The sequence below is a fragment of the Rattus norvegicus genome, chromosome 9 (assembly GCF_036323735.1).
Source record: "Rattus norvegicus strain BN/NHsdMcwi chromosome 9, GRCr8, whole genome shotgun sequence".
NCBI lineage: Eukaryota > Metazoa > Chordata > Mammalia > Rodentia > Muridae > Rattus > Rattus norvegicus.
In genome coordinates, this window is record NC_086027.1 from 55,563,793 (window position 1) to 55,580,102 (window position 16,310).

At 40.0% G+C, this 16,310-nt stretch overlaps 2 protein-coding genes across 3 annotated transcripts in view; one reads left to right on the plus strand and one right to left on the minus strand.

Moving 5' to 3' along the window:
- Positions 1 to 16,310, minus strand: part of Slc40a1 (solute carrier family 40 member 1) — a 108,007-nt gene that overhangs the window by 38,336 nt on the left and 53,361 nt on the right. The gene's annotated exons all lie outside the window — the stretch shown is intronic.
- On the plus strand, positions 5,042 to 5,586 carry Plp2l1 (proteolipid protein 2 like 1). Its single transcript, XM_039084561.2, has one exon. The coding sequence runs from the start codon at positions 5,134 to 5,136 to the stop codon at positions 5,584 to 5,586; it is 453 nt and encodes a 150-aa protein (XP_038940489.1). The 5' UTR covers positions 5,042 to 5,133.

Below are 16,310 nucleotides of genomic sequence, written 5' to 3' on the forward strand. Positions count from 1 at the left end.
TCTCTAAGAAAAGACTGACAGGTTTGCCTTGGTAACAGGCTTATCATTAAAGGATAAACAGGTTTCAGATGTAACTTTTTACTGTTCATTTATTTAGAAAGAATGTGCCTTTTGAGACCTGCTCTCAATAATAACTACACTTGTTTCTAGTAAATGATTAGATGGAAACCAAAGGGTTTAAAATCTATATAAATTCTAACAGTCTAAAATGGTTTGAGATATAAAAAATAGAAAATGTGAAAACAGACCTCTGTGCTATTGTTACACTAAGATTTCAAATGTCCAGAGGCTTAACGTTTGTCAATGGAGTTCTGATAAGGTGACAGAACACTGACTACTTACTACAGAGTCAGGAACTCAAAATTTTAAATTTCCTTTGGTTATTTTCTAAGTATAGATTTAAAGGAGCTTCTCATCAGACTGAAAACTACATCTGGCTCTCACAAGAGAAGAAAAATGTTTATACTTTTTAACCTAAAGCTGTAGTTTCGGCTAGAGCTCAAAAGTATAAGTCTATTTAGTTGTTTTATATGTGGATTTTAGTACAGATCACAAACAGTGGTAATGTTAATATTGCTAAAACTTTTATCTCTTTTCTTAAATAAAGAATATTCAAGTAAGCTTTGGGGAGTCAAGGGAACCATAAATCTTGGCTCTACCTGTCACAGGTCAGACTCCAGATAAATACAGTGTCCCTACCTGTCTATTCCTGAGAATGGGATTCCTCTCCCTCCTGGTCTTGGGACTCCTCCTGTTCCCCTAGTTATTAAGTCTATGGGCCTGAAATTTTCGAATGTAAAATTTTCCTCCAAATCTCTAAACTATACCTTCTGTCCCTAGTTTATATCTGTCTCAGAAAATGTCCCCTTGGCTGAGAGACTCCATCCATGAATCGCTGTGGCCTGCGAACAACTGCAATCTGGAGTTGTTGACAGCTGTAGTGAACCAGTGCAGCCAACAAAGTTGTTCCCTGTTTCTTCAGCTGGGTCAGCTAAGCAGATACTTCTGATGAATGCCCAAATGCCAAGCCTTTGACTAGCATTCCAGCCTTACTGGATCCTGACAACATCCTAATTTCAGCGGGAAGTAGGTACAGAAGAGAGTAAGTCCTCCTTCCCTTGTCTCTTAACAGGCTGAAATGCTAAGTCAAAAGAAGACTGTCTGGAAACAAAATGTCTACCAATAATGCTGATTGGCATAACGAGAAAGGGGGCTTGATTTATCAAGTAGATTTGTTAACTAAAATAGTTCCATACAATATAATAAGCCCTTGGCCTTCTTTAGGCAGAACAAGGAGGTAAAAAAATTTAATGTTTCTATACAAACCATTTACAACTATAATTTGGTTATACACAAAGAAACATTGCAAAAAGGACATGAGATGAAATAAATATTGCTGGTGCCACATCCATTTCCAGGCTCCTTCTAGATAGTATCTGTGATGTCAGTCATTCGAGTTTGACCTTTCTGCATTTGCTAATTACTGTTGGCTCCTGTACCACTGATGCTTTAACAACATCATAATTCCTATCTGGGTACCATTAAGCTAATCGTTGTTAGATCCCAATATAAAAAGGTACCCATCACCGAGTCAAGAATTTAACTCAGGATACAACTCAAGAGGGGACTGGAAAAGTCAACTTTAACCTGTAAACATATTCAAGGACAAGATAACTTCCTGGGATGCTGGAAATTGTAGTTGGGGAAAATAACACATCACATGTTTTTACTTCCCTAAACAAGTTTGTTTGAAACTGCTACATCAGATATACTTGACTGTATGTAGGTACATTAGCAGCACGGCAGGATGTATGCTTGCCACTGATTGGACCTGATGTGAAATGGTATGAATTACAGGTTTTGCCTTTTTAAGACCCTGAAAAACATGATTCATGGTCACTTCCTGGGAACCCAAAGGTAGACCTGTTCAGTGTCCTTCATGGCCAGTATTTAATTAAAGCTTGCTTAAAATTTGACCCAAAATTGTGGAACATGTTTTTCTTTCATATCTCAATATTAACACAAGGAAGCTAAAAGTGAAGCCACACTTCTTCTACTGATCCTGAGATCCAATTCCTCAATTCTTATCACCAGCTCCACAGCAAGAATTTCCTGTGGTCTCCCTCTTCTCTTTGACACTATCCCCAAGATATCACAAAGACCTTCTCCAACTTTCTCTCCCAGAACTCATCCCAGTATCGCAACCTCCAACAAGCAGGAATTCCCTGTGTAGGCATAGTGTTATTATGCACTTTGTAAAGATTATTCTTGCACTACTGAAATGCTGATTTATGTGTCCCATATCTGGTTTCAAAACATTGCTCCCAAATTATTCCCTAATTGGTCAATAAAGAAGCTGACTAGCCAATGACAGAAGAGGGGATAGAATACGGCTGGACTTCCTCCCAGCAAAGGAAAGAGAGAAGGAAAAAGGAAGTGGGGATTTGCCATGGAGACAGAGTCCAGGAGAAACCATGAGAAAAGAACTGGATCTCAGAGAGCCAGATCAGTACTAAAATGAAAGTATCACTTAGATTTTGACTGTGAGGTAGACAGGTTATTTTAGAGGGTTAAAATAGAGTAATATTGATCAGTTGTTGTGCCCTTAAAGCTTGTTAAATAAATATAATAGTCTAGTCTCAATTATTTAGGAGCTAGCTGGATTAAAAGGAGAACTTCAACAAACATTTCATTCATTAAAAAGCCGCTAACATTCCTGTGAATGCATCAGCTGGGCAGATCAGGTAAAGAGACAACAAACATAAATCATCACGCTTTCTGAAAATCAAGAGAGGAAACAGAAACCAAGGGGGTGGGGTCACCCATCTAACAAAACAAATACAGAAACCAGTGCTGAGACCTATTATCATATAGAAGATTATAGAGGTCCTCAGAATTAATAAATCCCTTAAATAATCCCAGGGAAAAAAACAAAAATCAGAGGAAATTAATACATTCCTTTAAGAAATCCAAGAAAGCATAAAGAGTTGAAATATATAAAATTGCTCAGGCCTGAAAATGGAAATACAACCAATAAAGAAACAAGAACAGAGGGAATTCTGGAAATGGAAATTTAGGAGTTCAAACAGGGACTACAGAAGAAAACTTCACCAACAGAATAAAACACATAAAGGAGAGAATCTCAGACAGTGAAAATATGATAAAAAAAATGGACAGTATGGTCAAATAAAATGTTTCTTTAAAACTTCTGACATATAGCATCCAGGAAATCTGGGGTAACTAAGAAAAGTCTAAACCTAAGAATAATAGTAATGAAGGAGGAAGAAGAAGAATCCCAGCTCAAAGGCCCAGAAAATATTTTTATTAATTTACTCATTATTTATTTGATATTTTTGAGACAGGGTTTCTCTGTGTGTGGCCCTGCTGTCCTAGAACTTGCTCTATATACCAGACTGGCCTCAAAATCAAACAAATCCACCTGCCTCTGTTTCCTGAGTGCTGGATCAAAGGTGTGTAATACCAATGTCCCACTCAAAAGATATTTTCAATAAGGTCATAGAAGAAAAGTTTCTAAAGAGGGAGATGCCTATCAAGATATAAAAAGCATACAGAACACTAAATAAATTGGGCCAGAAAAGAAAATGTCCTCACCACATAATAATCAAAATACTAAATATACAAAATAAAGAAAGAATATTAAAAGCTGCAAGGGGAAAAGACTATATAACAGTTAAGACCAAACTATTAGAATGACATCTGACTACTCAACGAGGACTCTAAAAGCCATAAGGGCCTGGAAAGATGTGCTGTGCAAACTCAGACTCTAAGAGACCACAGACGCCAGCCCAGACTAATGCATTATACATACATATATATATATATATATAATACATATATTATACACATATATATATAATGTGTTGTATATATATGCATAATACATATGTATGCATATGTGTATATATACATATATATGGAATAATATACCATGGATGGAGAAGATAAGATGTTTCATGATAAATTCAAACAATGTCTATCTATAAATCCAGCCCTACAGAAGATGCTAGGACAACTTCAACTCAGGGATGCTAAAAACACAGGAAACAAATAATCTCACATAGCAAAAGCTAAAGAAGGAACAACACACACACACACACACACACACACACACACACACTACAATCATCACACTCACTATCAGCAAACATTGGTCATTAATATCTCTGAATACCATTGGTCTCAATTCTCCAAATGAAAAGGCACAGACTGACAGAATGGATGCCAAAACAGGATCCATCCTGGTGCTGCATCCCAGAAACATGTCTCATATTATGATGGAAATTACCGCAAGGTAAACGGTTGCAAAAAGATATTCCAAAGAAGGGGCCTAAGAAACAAGCTGGTGTAGTCACTTTAATATATAGCAAAAGATGCTTCACACCAAACTTAATCAGAAGAGACAGGAAAGGATACGACATACTTGTCAAAGAGAAAAATCCACTGAGATGTGTTGCAGTATATATTAGAAAATAGTAACGTTTTACCTTTTATCCTGGGCTCGTGCCAGCACCCATGGGACCACATGGCACTGTAGGGTACTTTTATCTCGGCAGCTCCACATTGCCCCCAAGTACTCTCAGACCCAAGCAGCTGTCAGCTGTTCCAGCATGGCGCCTTTCCTGGAGTTAGTTCCAGCACCAGAGGGCCACATGGAACTAACCATAATTTATCTCTGGTTAGCCTCTTTCCTGGCAGCTCTCTGCTAGCTGTGAACTCTCTGGTTCCAGCTACCTGGTAAAATCAGGGCTCTAGAAGTCCAGCATGAGCTGGCCTGTCACAGCTCCCTGCCACAGCCTGCCACAGACTCTGCTCACACTCCCAACAACTGCCCCCTGGTAGTTAAAGTATAAATTCCCAACTAACCAGTGAAATCAGGACTCAATAAACTGTATTTTTTCAACCAGATTTATATGTTAAATTCCCAGTCCACAATACATCCACACAATAAACTCACAACCAATTGATAAGGATATAAACCACCTACCTAGATAAGACACATTGACCTATAGAAATCCATCCCTGAAGAAATATTCATAACGTGGATGTGCAGCGATCTCGAACCCGAGAGCCAGAAAGCAGAGCTTCTGCGTCCCAAGGACTCCAGCACACACCATGGCGGACTCTGAGCGTCTCTCGGCTCCCGGCTGCTGGTTAGCCTGCACCAGCTTCTCGCGCAGCAAAAAGGGAATTCTCCTGTTTGCTGAGATTATACTGTGCCTGGTGATTTTGATTTGCTTCAGTGCGTCTACATCGGCCTACTCCTCCCTGTTGGCGATTGAGATGATCTTTGTTGCTGTCTTATTTGTCTTCTACGTGTGTCACCTGCACTCCAAGATATCATTCATCAGTTGGCCTTGGACCGATTTCTTCAGATCCCTCATAGCCATCCTGTACCTGATCACTTCCATTGTTGTCCTTGTAGAAGGAAGAGGCAGCTCCATATTCGTCGCTGGGGTGCTGGGCTTGTTGGCTACATTGCTCTTTGGTTATGATGCATACATCACCTTCCCTCTAAAGCAGCAAAGACATACAGCATCTCCTACTGACCCCACAAATGGCCCATGATCGTCTTTCGGTTGTCTCTGCTACCTGTTAATAGCTCCTCCATCAAAAACTTCCTCCTGTCAGGCGGTGGTGATGGTGCATGCCTTTAATCCAAGCACTCAGGAGGCAGAGGCAGGAGGATCTCTGAGTCTGAGGCCAGGGCTACACAGTGAGATCCTGTCTCCAAAACAATACCTCCTCTGGTTTCCACAACTCTCCAGTAATCCTCTGACCCCATGGACACTGCTTATGGTACAAGAGATTGAACCTAGAGCTGTGTGCCTCCTGGGCAAGCACTCTCTACTGAGCTACATCCCTGTTAAAGTGTCTTTTTTGGGAGCTTTGTCTTCCAGCCTGCCAATCAACCCACTTTATGGGTGTGTCTAGATTCCCCTTTGCTCTGAAGTACCAGCAGCCAGACATGAGTTCTGCTTGAACCATATTCCCCACATAAGCTACAAAATGAGTTACCCACTACAAATAAGAACCTTTTTTCTCTGTGTGGGGTGAGCTATGAAGGGTTAAATAAACAATAAAAAGTATTATTAAAGTCTATAAAAAAGAAATATTTGGGGTTGGGGATTTAGCTCAGTGGTAGAGCGCTTGCCTAGCGAGCCCAAGGCCCTGGGTTCAGTCCCCAGCTCCGAAAAAAGAAAAAAAAAAGAAATATTTATAACTACCTGTAACTATGTAGAGATGCATGGCAATGGATCGTTTATGTTGCCTCCGTGTTACCTCTCCTGTTTCCCCTCTGCATCTAACTTTGATATGATAGTTTATGCTTCATCTTGTTATCTTTTACTTTTATCATGTTATTTCTTCGAATCCTGTTCATTTCTGATGAGGGTCACAAAGAGAGTGGATCTGGAGAGGTGAGAAGAAACTAGGAGGAATGGAAGGGGGAGATTGTAATCCGAATATACTGTATGAGAAAAGACTAAATGTTCAATAAAGGATAATGTAATACATTTTTAAAAGTCTGACTGAAAGGAGGCAGGTCCTTAATTTGTTGGCATTGTTATGCACGTAAAAACAAGACAAAATTAGACAAAAACATGAACAAATAGGAAGGAAAAAGCAGGGCTTAACAACGATACCTACCAGTATCAGATATGAGCAGAACAGGATGGAGTTCCCTTACATCCAGCAGGTAAGCTATTTCTCATCATGACATTGACTTCTAGCCTTCAGAGGCACAGGATAATATATTTCCATGGTCCTAACCCATCTGCCCTGTAGTAATTAGTTAAAATAATCTGAGAAAATGAATACGGCAATGGGTCATAATTAAGATGATTCTTCAGGAAGAAGTACGTCTTGGCTTCTCCCAGGCCTTGCTATGACTTAGGGTGGGACACAACCACAGTGAGAGTATATACTGGAAGCAAATTCATCTCAGTTTTGTCTTCTGCTTTCCAGAAATACATTGTAATAAGAGTTCTTTGGAATAATCAGGTTTTGGTTAATGTTAATCTATACTTAATATCAAATACCAGATACTGTGGAAAGAACATTAAGTGCATACACTTAAGTTTCAAGGAAGGTTTACAATATTGCATAATTAAAATTAACTTCATCTGAAGTGCTGGTCCTTTTTATTTGCCTAACAACATTAAAACTTTTGTATTCAAGAAGGAAAATAGTCTCATAGCTTATGAAAGGAGCTCCAGGTAGTCTTCATTGACACTACATGGCAGGGCAGCCTGCACAGTGCCAAGTGCACATGTGCTCAGAACCCAGGCCACAGTGAAATAGCATAAAACAACACGAGCAAGCACTGAAAGAAACACAAAGGTTCATTACATGTTTGATTCTGAATTAATTTCTGATTGTTGTGTTCAGAAGCCTTTTCTTGCCATTAAATATTTTACTACCCATATATTCAGTAATGGTAGCCCATCTGGAATCTTAAAGCACAGTTTTACAGAGCTGTGTCTTAGATGTCTAAAACCCCACAATAATGTGCTGAGATCTAGAGCCAAACTTAAATATGGTTAGGATTTTTCTAGGACATGGAAAGGTTCTTAACGGAGATTAACCCTTATTTCCAAAGGAGTTGAACCATACTAAGAAGGCAGACTAGGATAAACTAGGAGTGGGGGACAGATTGCTTATTTAGTGGGTTGGTTAGTTGGTTGGTTGTCAACACAAGCACTTCTCAAGAAAAAGAGGTTCCTGGTGTGGAGGTGGAGCCAGAGTGATGCTTTGCTTACTTGGCATGGTTTAAGGCCCTGATGTAACTCTAGCACTAAAAACAAGCAAGCAGATTAACAGTAACAGAGCTCTGCTTGACACACAACCGCTTAAGGGGGTAAGAAGGGTAGGGCAGTAGTTTTATTTGACCACAGTTATACAGAATCTCTCTTTAGACTACCTAACTCTTATTAGTGTGCTGTTACAGATAACATGGTGTTGGATAGAAGCAGGATGGAGGGCTATTCATTCCTCCTCATAAGGAACTTTCCTCTCTGCAAATGAAATCAGTAGTGTCAACCAGCATGCCTTGGCTCCAGCAAGAATGATATCATTACAAAAGCAAAAGTAACAGCGAACGCAGAGCACTTGCTATTTCCCTGCTGCTCTTTCATACCGAATTCTAATTCACTCAGTTGTCACAGTAAATCTCATGATGTGTGACTGTTATGCCTATGTTATAGACTAGGAAATTGGAATTTATAACCCCAGGGGGAGTCTCAGCTGAGCTTTTAAACGTAAGCAACTAAACCCTTGGCCAATAAATGATCCCTCAGTGCAAGAGGTTGTGAGTTGTGTTATACCTTTTTGGCATTGGTTTTCAGTTTATCTTTTAAGTACCTGGAGAATTATGAAAGAGAGGTTAACACCTTAAATTCGACCTTTTAAATATTTTTTATTTGTTTATGTGTTTGTGTTCTTATGACTGTATACCTCCCATGTGTTGGGAGGAGACAAAGAGGGTGTAGGATCCTCTGGAACTGAGGTTATAGCTGTGTGTGAGGCATAAACATGGTGGTGGGGACCAAACTCCTGTCCTCTGGAGAGCAAGAAGTGCTTTTAACCACAGCCATCTCTCCTATGCCTCAAATTTAATGCTTATTCATATGAAGAAAGCAAGGCATGGTGACTCATGTCTATAAACCCAGTGTTGTGGAACTGAAGCAGAAGAATAGCTGTGAGTTTTCTGACAGCCCAAGCTATGCAAGGAATACCAGGCCAGCCCGAGTTAGTGAGATTTCTGCTTAAAGAAAACAAAAAAGCCACCACCACAATAACCACAAAGAGAGTCACAGTGATTCTGCAGATACAATGACAGCTTGCTACTTCCATTGTGGAGATAGCGTTAGTCACTTGGAATTTGACTACCAAGTGCTTAAGTATAAAAGAACCTGACCTTTAGGATAATATCACTACTTCTTAAAAGCCTCGGACCAGTGGAAGAACTTATCTCAAGTTAAACATAGAGAATGTATGCTATTTGGTCATAGTGCAGTTCAGACTTCTAAAACCAGTAACGTGATAGTGTGACCACAGGACTGCACACAACCTGTATATCTGTCATAATACTCAGCCAATTTTATACTGTACCTGTTCTCTGTAGATTCTAGGCAGACCACAAGTTGGATACTCATTTACTCACAGCTGTGACACCTGAGGAGCAACATCCAAACCTGTCCTTCAACCTCCATGGCACTGATACACAAGTAAACACATGATTTTATCTCCCATAAACCTTAAGGCAACCAAATAGGCTGGGAGAGGCTGGAATTCAGGACATTCGTGAAGCTGGTATCAAGCTGAACTGAGAAGGGACACATCTTCGCCAACTGTCAACAAACATCTCTGCATAATTGTAGCTGCATAATTGCCTAATTGTAAAGCCTGAAGAATACCCAAAATAAAAATTAAATTTTTATTGAAAACCTTACTCACATGCTGGCCATTTCTGTTACCAGGGCATATTACCTGCCTGCTTTATTGCCTCCTTTATTCTCTGCTTTCAGCTAAGAAAAAAATAACAAAAATGATTTTAATTACTTCTATGAAGAACAGAACCTTTAATAACTGTCCCAACAAACATTGGAGGAGGAAAGCGACAGCCAGTCATGCAGGTGGGGAATTAACCATCACCAGCTTGGGCCGAAGCTTGTTTAGCAGCAACTGAGAATCCTCAGCACCCGGCAGAGAATGGGAGAAGGGCCCATAGCCTGTAAAATAGGAGTCAGGAGCTGTTGAGGTCTGAACTTTAGCACCCACATCATCTTTTCTGAATTAATAAAGATTTCCAGCATGACAAGAACACCGTTAAAATGTAAGAACCAAAGCATACTCCAGGACCCCGCAAATATGGCGCTGTCCTCGCTGCTCCTGCTGGCAACTGCTGTACAGATAACTCACAAGCATCTGTAGAGTCCATTTAACTGGGCAGGGGCAATCTAGCAACGACCCACAATGCAAACCGTTGACGGGCAACAAAAAGCACTGTCTCAGCGTCACTGTTGGTGGGTAGTGCACTCATCCTTTCTGGAAGCTTATGTGTGGTGTTTATGGAAGCTGAAGGGACATGCTGCAGCCCGAGGCATGAGGGAATATGATGGTTGAGGAGTATTCAATCCTTACACCTAGGAATCTGTCTGGGAGGCAAGGAATTAACAGGTCATCATAGGACAGATCTCACAGAAAAAAAAGGAAGCAGTTTTATAAGAACTTTTGATCTTCAAAGGGAGGAATTGGCACACATGTAAGAGACGAAGCCAGAGAGCATATAGAGGCAAGAACTATGTGGCTCAGAGCCAGCTGTCATTGTAGTTTTCAAAAGGGAACTTTAAAGTGGAACAGGCAGCGTATTCTGTTAACAATTGAACATGCGAACGCATCCAGAAGAACATTTCTATGCCTTTGCATCAAAATAAAATTGCTAGATTACAATACTACTCAAATATCCACATGCGCTTGTAGTTTCGGTGTATGGTAAGCAAGCAGCCTAAGCAAATCTAGTTTTAAAATAAATAAAGATAATTTTATGACAAACTGCCACCATGTAACCAAGGTAAAACAGGCAAGCCTGCTCCCTTTCTAGAATTAACCACTTGGCCAATTCCACTGTTGGGTGACTTACTCCAAGCTTTTTTGAAGATACAAGCTAGACTTACTCAACTTCAGGGACCCAGCACCTGTTAGTAGTACTTCATATGTGGTCAGTACTCAATAGATGTTGATTAATTAGCAAACTGTCCTCTGTAAGAGTGTGAACATATGTAGCTATATAAAAAAGGATTAGCCAGAGACTAAAATTCAAGTTATGTTGGTAACTTGTTCTCTGAACTTTTTTTTTTCTTTTTCTTTTCATCTTTATTAAATTGGGTATTTCTTATTTACATTTCGATTGTTATTCCCTTTCCCGGTTTCCAGGCTAACATCCCCCTAGCCCCTCCCCCTCTCCTTCTTTATGGGTGTTCCCCTCCCCATCCTCCCCCCATTACCACCCTCCCCCCAAGAATCCTGTTCACTGGGGGTCCAGCCTTGGCAGGACCAAGGGCTTCCCCTTCCCCTGGTGCCCTTACTAGGCTATTCATTGCTACCTATGTAGTTGGAGCCCAGGGTCAGTCTATGTATAGTTTCAGTTCTTGCCCATTTGGTCACCTGGGAAAACCGCTGCCAGTTGGAGTGTTTCACATATCCAGTGTGCATTGAAGTCTTCCTATAAATGTGTCAAGTTACTGCTATCAACTGAGGAATATCATTATTCATTCTTATCTTTCATCTTTGTGCTTAAAGACTCTTCTGACTGCAGCAGATTACTCCTTCACCCTTTCAAAATCTAAAGTAATCGCAAGTGCTAAAAATATGTCTCTAATATCTTTTTTTTTAATATTATACTCAGTCTAAGAAAGCTTCACTGTAATTTATTTGTTTCTTATTGACGCAGTCTCAATATCACAGGCTTCCACAAACTCCCGTAGCCAATGATGATATAAAACTTTTTTTTATAAATCTACTTTTTTATTTTACATATGAGTACACTATAGCTAGCTCATCTTCAGTCATGCCAGAAGAAGGCACTGGTTCCCATTACAGATGATTGTGGGCCATCACGTGGTTGCTGGGAATTGAACTCAGAGCATCTGAAAGAGCTGTCCATGCACTTAACCACAGAGCCATCTTTCTAGCCTGATATAAAACTTCTGATCTACTTCCTTCCTCCTAAGTCCTGGGACTACAGGGGAATATCACCAGGTTTACTTTTATGTGGTGCTGGCTAGGCAAGCAGGTTTCCAACTGAGCTACCCCTCATCTCCACTCCCATCACCCACCTCCTATCCTCCCATCCCCCACCTTCCCACCACTCCATTCCCCTACTTGCTGCCCACCCCCTCAACCCCAGATCTAGATTCTAGGTTGTAATTCTGAAAGTCTTTGTGTGGCTACTTGCATTTTAAAAAAATATTAACAAAATATTTACACTAAAGCTAAATTTTAAGGTAAAAAAAGAAGTAATATAGTAGACCCTCAGATTGAGGATTAAGTTCAAGACCAATTTGACTTGAACTCTGTTTAGGTAAATCTGAAGAGATCTTTTGGCATGCACATGTGTGAACTTACACACCCAGAATCAGCAGGAAACAACCATACTCCATGAAATAAGTTGGGGACATCAAGATCCCCAGAAGTCTTCCCACTCCTGAGAAAATTAACTCTAAAAGACAAACTATTCATAATTATTTTTTTAAATCAGTTCCTCTAAATATATGTCTCATTATGCTTAAGACTTTTGAAAATAATTCAATTCCTATACAAGTGTGAATTCCTTCAATAAATAATAGTGGGGTGACTCCTAGGAGTAAGCAATGAGGTGGTGTGCACAGGAGCAGGGACTAAGTTGTAAATAACCCACACTCTACTACAGTTTGACTCACGTCAGGTAGAAAAACAAAACCCTATTGTTTCCTTCTAATCAAAGTCAGAATTTTATTGCTCCCTAATCAAAGCATTTTAAACTGTTAAAGTATAATTAAAAACAGGATGGAGGTGCAGCCTGGGTGGCAGAATGCTTGCCTAGCATGAACACAACATGTAAACCAGGCATGGTTGCTCATGTTGTACTCCCAACACTCAGGATGTAGATTCAGGGAAAACAGGAGGATCATATGGGTTAAGACTGCCTTCTGGTGTTTAGTATGTTCAGGGCCAGCCTAGGCTACATGAGCACTTGTATCTAAAAGAAATTAATAAAATCTTAGTGTATAACATGTTTTTTCTGTCTCACTCTTTACCTTATCTTTTTTTACAATCAATTTTCAAATTTTTAATGTGTATGGATGTTTTGTCTGCATGTCTGTCTGTCTGTCTGTCTTTCTGTCCAGCATGCATGTGTCTGGTGTCATGGAGGTCAGAAGATGGTGTTGGATGCTCTAGGGTCAGAGTTACTGACAGCTGTGAGCCACCCTGTGGGTGTCAAGTCCTCTATAAGAGCAGGCTGTCCCCTTAACTGCCAAGCCCCTCTTGAGCCTCCTCTCCACCTAATTTTTTGAGTGAGACTCTCTCACTGAACCCAAAGCTCATTGATTTTCTACAACTATTAGCCACCAAGTACTTTAGCAGCCTGTCTTTGCCCCCAGGAATTATACACCTCTGCCTCCGGGTCCAGCTTTTTAAGTGGGTGTTGGGAATCAGAACCTGGGACCTCATGCTTTCACAGAAAGAACTTTACCGATTGAAACATAACCAGCCCCTAAAAGTATTTTAACACGCACAAATAACCAATGAAGTTTAAAGATGGAAAATACATGAAATAGGCAAATTAGGGAATATCTGAAGAAGAAAAAGCATTTGCGATGGGCACAGAGGTGGTTACAGTAGCAAAAAGAATTTCAGAAAAAGATTTCTATAAGGAAAATGTAAAAATGCCCACCAAGTCATTTTCCTGGAAGGATTTTTGAAGACTGATTTCATTTGCATTTAATGCTAGCAAACAATACAATATCCATCACAACATAATATTTAGCTTGTTACTATAAGGCATGTGTACCTATAATAAAGATTTAGCAAGCTTGAACTTGATATAAAATTATATTTTAAATGTTGCTTGAGTAATATACTCATTAAAGTCCATATTGTATATCACTCTTATTTGTTTTTAACATTGAAAACAAAACCATCTTAGGTCTCATTTAATCCTGACAAATTATTATTTATTAAAAATGCCTAATGATTCACCATGGTCTTTGCAAACCTTACTATTATCTGCATATATATATATATAGGGATAAATATAATAATTAGCTATGTGCTTCTGCATAGATATGCTATCAAAATTATAGGATTGCACAGGCTTCAGGTCAAAAAAGCAAGCAGAACCCTGATCCCAGCAGCTGAAGACAAAGCTGTTGACTCAAACGAAGAGGAAGCTCGGCAGCAATAGTGGAGGCCCAAGCTCACCACAGGGAGATGCCGATGAGAAGCCAGCAAGGTCAACGAGACTCTGCCATCTGAGCGGAAGGCTATGCTTTGGCTCAATTACAGTGCACTGCCACTCAGTGGTTGTTGTTGCAAGGAAAGATTGGTTTCTATCTTCTAAAATAAACTTGGTATTTACCATTACCATAGTTCTGGAATGATGTTTAATTGTGAGCTTGTAGCAATGTTGGGGACTCTATGCCAAGCTGTCAAAAAAAAACAAAAACAAACAAAAAAATCCCTCTGATATAGGGCTATAGGTCTCGGTTTAATGAGTATTTTACTATTTTACTGTGAAGTTAAATACTAAGCTATACTCTACAAGAAAAGCAAGCTGGCATATTATGATCTCAAATATAACAATGTATTTTAAATATTTGATCTTTTGTCAATTTGATATAGATGGTTAATGCGCTGAATTCAATATTTATGCTAAAACATGATTTAACAGATATTCATATGTCAACATGAATTCTCTGTCCTGAGTAAAGCTCTAAAATATGTAAAATAATTATAATAAAATGGGACTTGAGAAAATGGGCCCAATACTACTATACTAGCTAAATCTAATAAGGGGGAAAAATGAGGGCTGCTAGTGGACTGAGCATGGCTAACACGGCTCTGGTAGGTCTTGTTCTTCTCGTAATTTCCCTGCCCTGCTAAAAAACATTAGACTGCATTCCTAAAGCTAGTCACCAAGTTGTGTTCCCTTATTTGGTCACTTCCAAGTCTTGAGGCTGACCACCAAGGTCCAGCTGCCAATGTATTGAAGTCCATCCAGCACACCAAAGCCTCTTTGGCTCACCTAATTTACATACTCAATTAAAAGTAAAATCCTCATCCTAGAGGGTTTCTCTTTTACCTTTATTATTTTTTAATTTTATTTTTTATTAGATCTATTTCTTTATTTACATTTCAAATGTCATTCCCTTCTCCGGTTTCCTGTCCATTAGCTCCCTATCCCTTCCCCCTCCCCCATACGGGTGTTTTCCCTCCCTTTCACCACCCTTACTTCCCCCCAACCCCCGACATTTCCCTGCACTGGGGTTCACCCTTGGCAGGACCAAGGGCTTCCCCTTCCACTGGTGCCCAACAAGGCTATTCTCTGCTACTTATGCAGTTGGAGCCCTGGGTCAGTCCATGTATAGTCTTTGGATAGTGGTTTAGTCCCTGGAAGCTCTGGTTGGTTGGCATTGTTGTTCATATGGGGTTGCAAGACCCTTCAACTCTTTCGATCCTTCCTCTAATTCCCCCCATGGGGGTCCCATTCTTAGTTCAGTGGTTTGCTGCTAGCATTGACCTCTGCATTGGACATGCTCTGGATGTGTCTCTCAGGAGACATCTACACCTGTTTCTTGTCGGCCTGCACTTCTTAGCTTCATCCATCTTATCTAGTTTGGTGGCTGTATATGTATGGGCCACATGTGAGGCAGGCTCTGATGCTTCTTTTACCTTTATAAACTGCCATTTTGCTATGTGCCACATCTGTCTCCTCTCTATCCAGAGGCAGTCCTTTGTTCCCCTCCTAGGACAAATTCCCCGTCCCCTTCTTCCATCCCTCTCTCCCTTACCCTTTTTCACACCCTCTCTCCTGTCCCCTCTGAGGCAAATAAATCTCATTTGTGCTGAAAACTTGTTCTTGGGGTGTCTTGAGTGGACTCCAAGGTTCCCTAAAAAAACCTATTCATTTGATTTTTATTTTCCCTTCATGGACTTAAGAAGGCCATCTATTTATTACTAATATTTTAGTGTCTGGGTATAGGTATGCAGACTGAGAAGCCTTGGGATCAAAGACCAATTTCTGTGCTGAGGACAAGGCTAAAGTGGGTGACAGTGCTTGCTGTACAAGCATAAGAAGCTGAGTTTGTATACCCAGAACCCATATAAGCGTCGCACAATAACACAGGATTGTAATACCATTGCTTCCACCCACGATGGATGGAAGATAAACACCAGTCAAGCTCTCAAACAAGCTGGATGTGTCTGTACTCATTCGACTGTGCTCACGTGTTTTCCTCCTCACACATATCACATACATACTAAAGGTAACAAAGAAAATTCACTTGTTTTACTTTTCAAATGATTTTAAGCATCTGAGAATTTTCTGTATTTGATTCTATCTGTCACATCTTGGATCTTTTCAGGAATCAATGAACAGTGGTAGGTTTTGTCCCATAATGCAATTCTCAACCTGTCCCACTCTCAAACGAGCTACCACCACATATACATGCCATTTTAGATAAAGTCAAGGAACCATAGCTTGTTTCTTTCAAACATTCTTTGCAAATAAAAGCTAATATCTCACATTCCAT

Excerpts from the sequence above, each read along its gene's own strand:
- Plp2l1 (XM_039084561.2), top strand. The coding sequence starts at position 5,134 with ATGGCGGACTCTGAGCGTCTCTCGGCTCCCGGCTGCTGGTTAGCCTGC.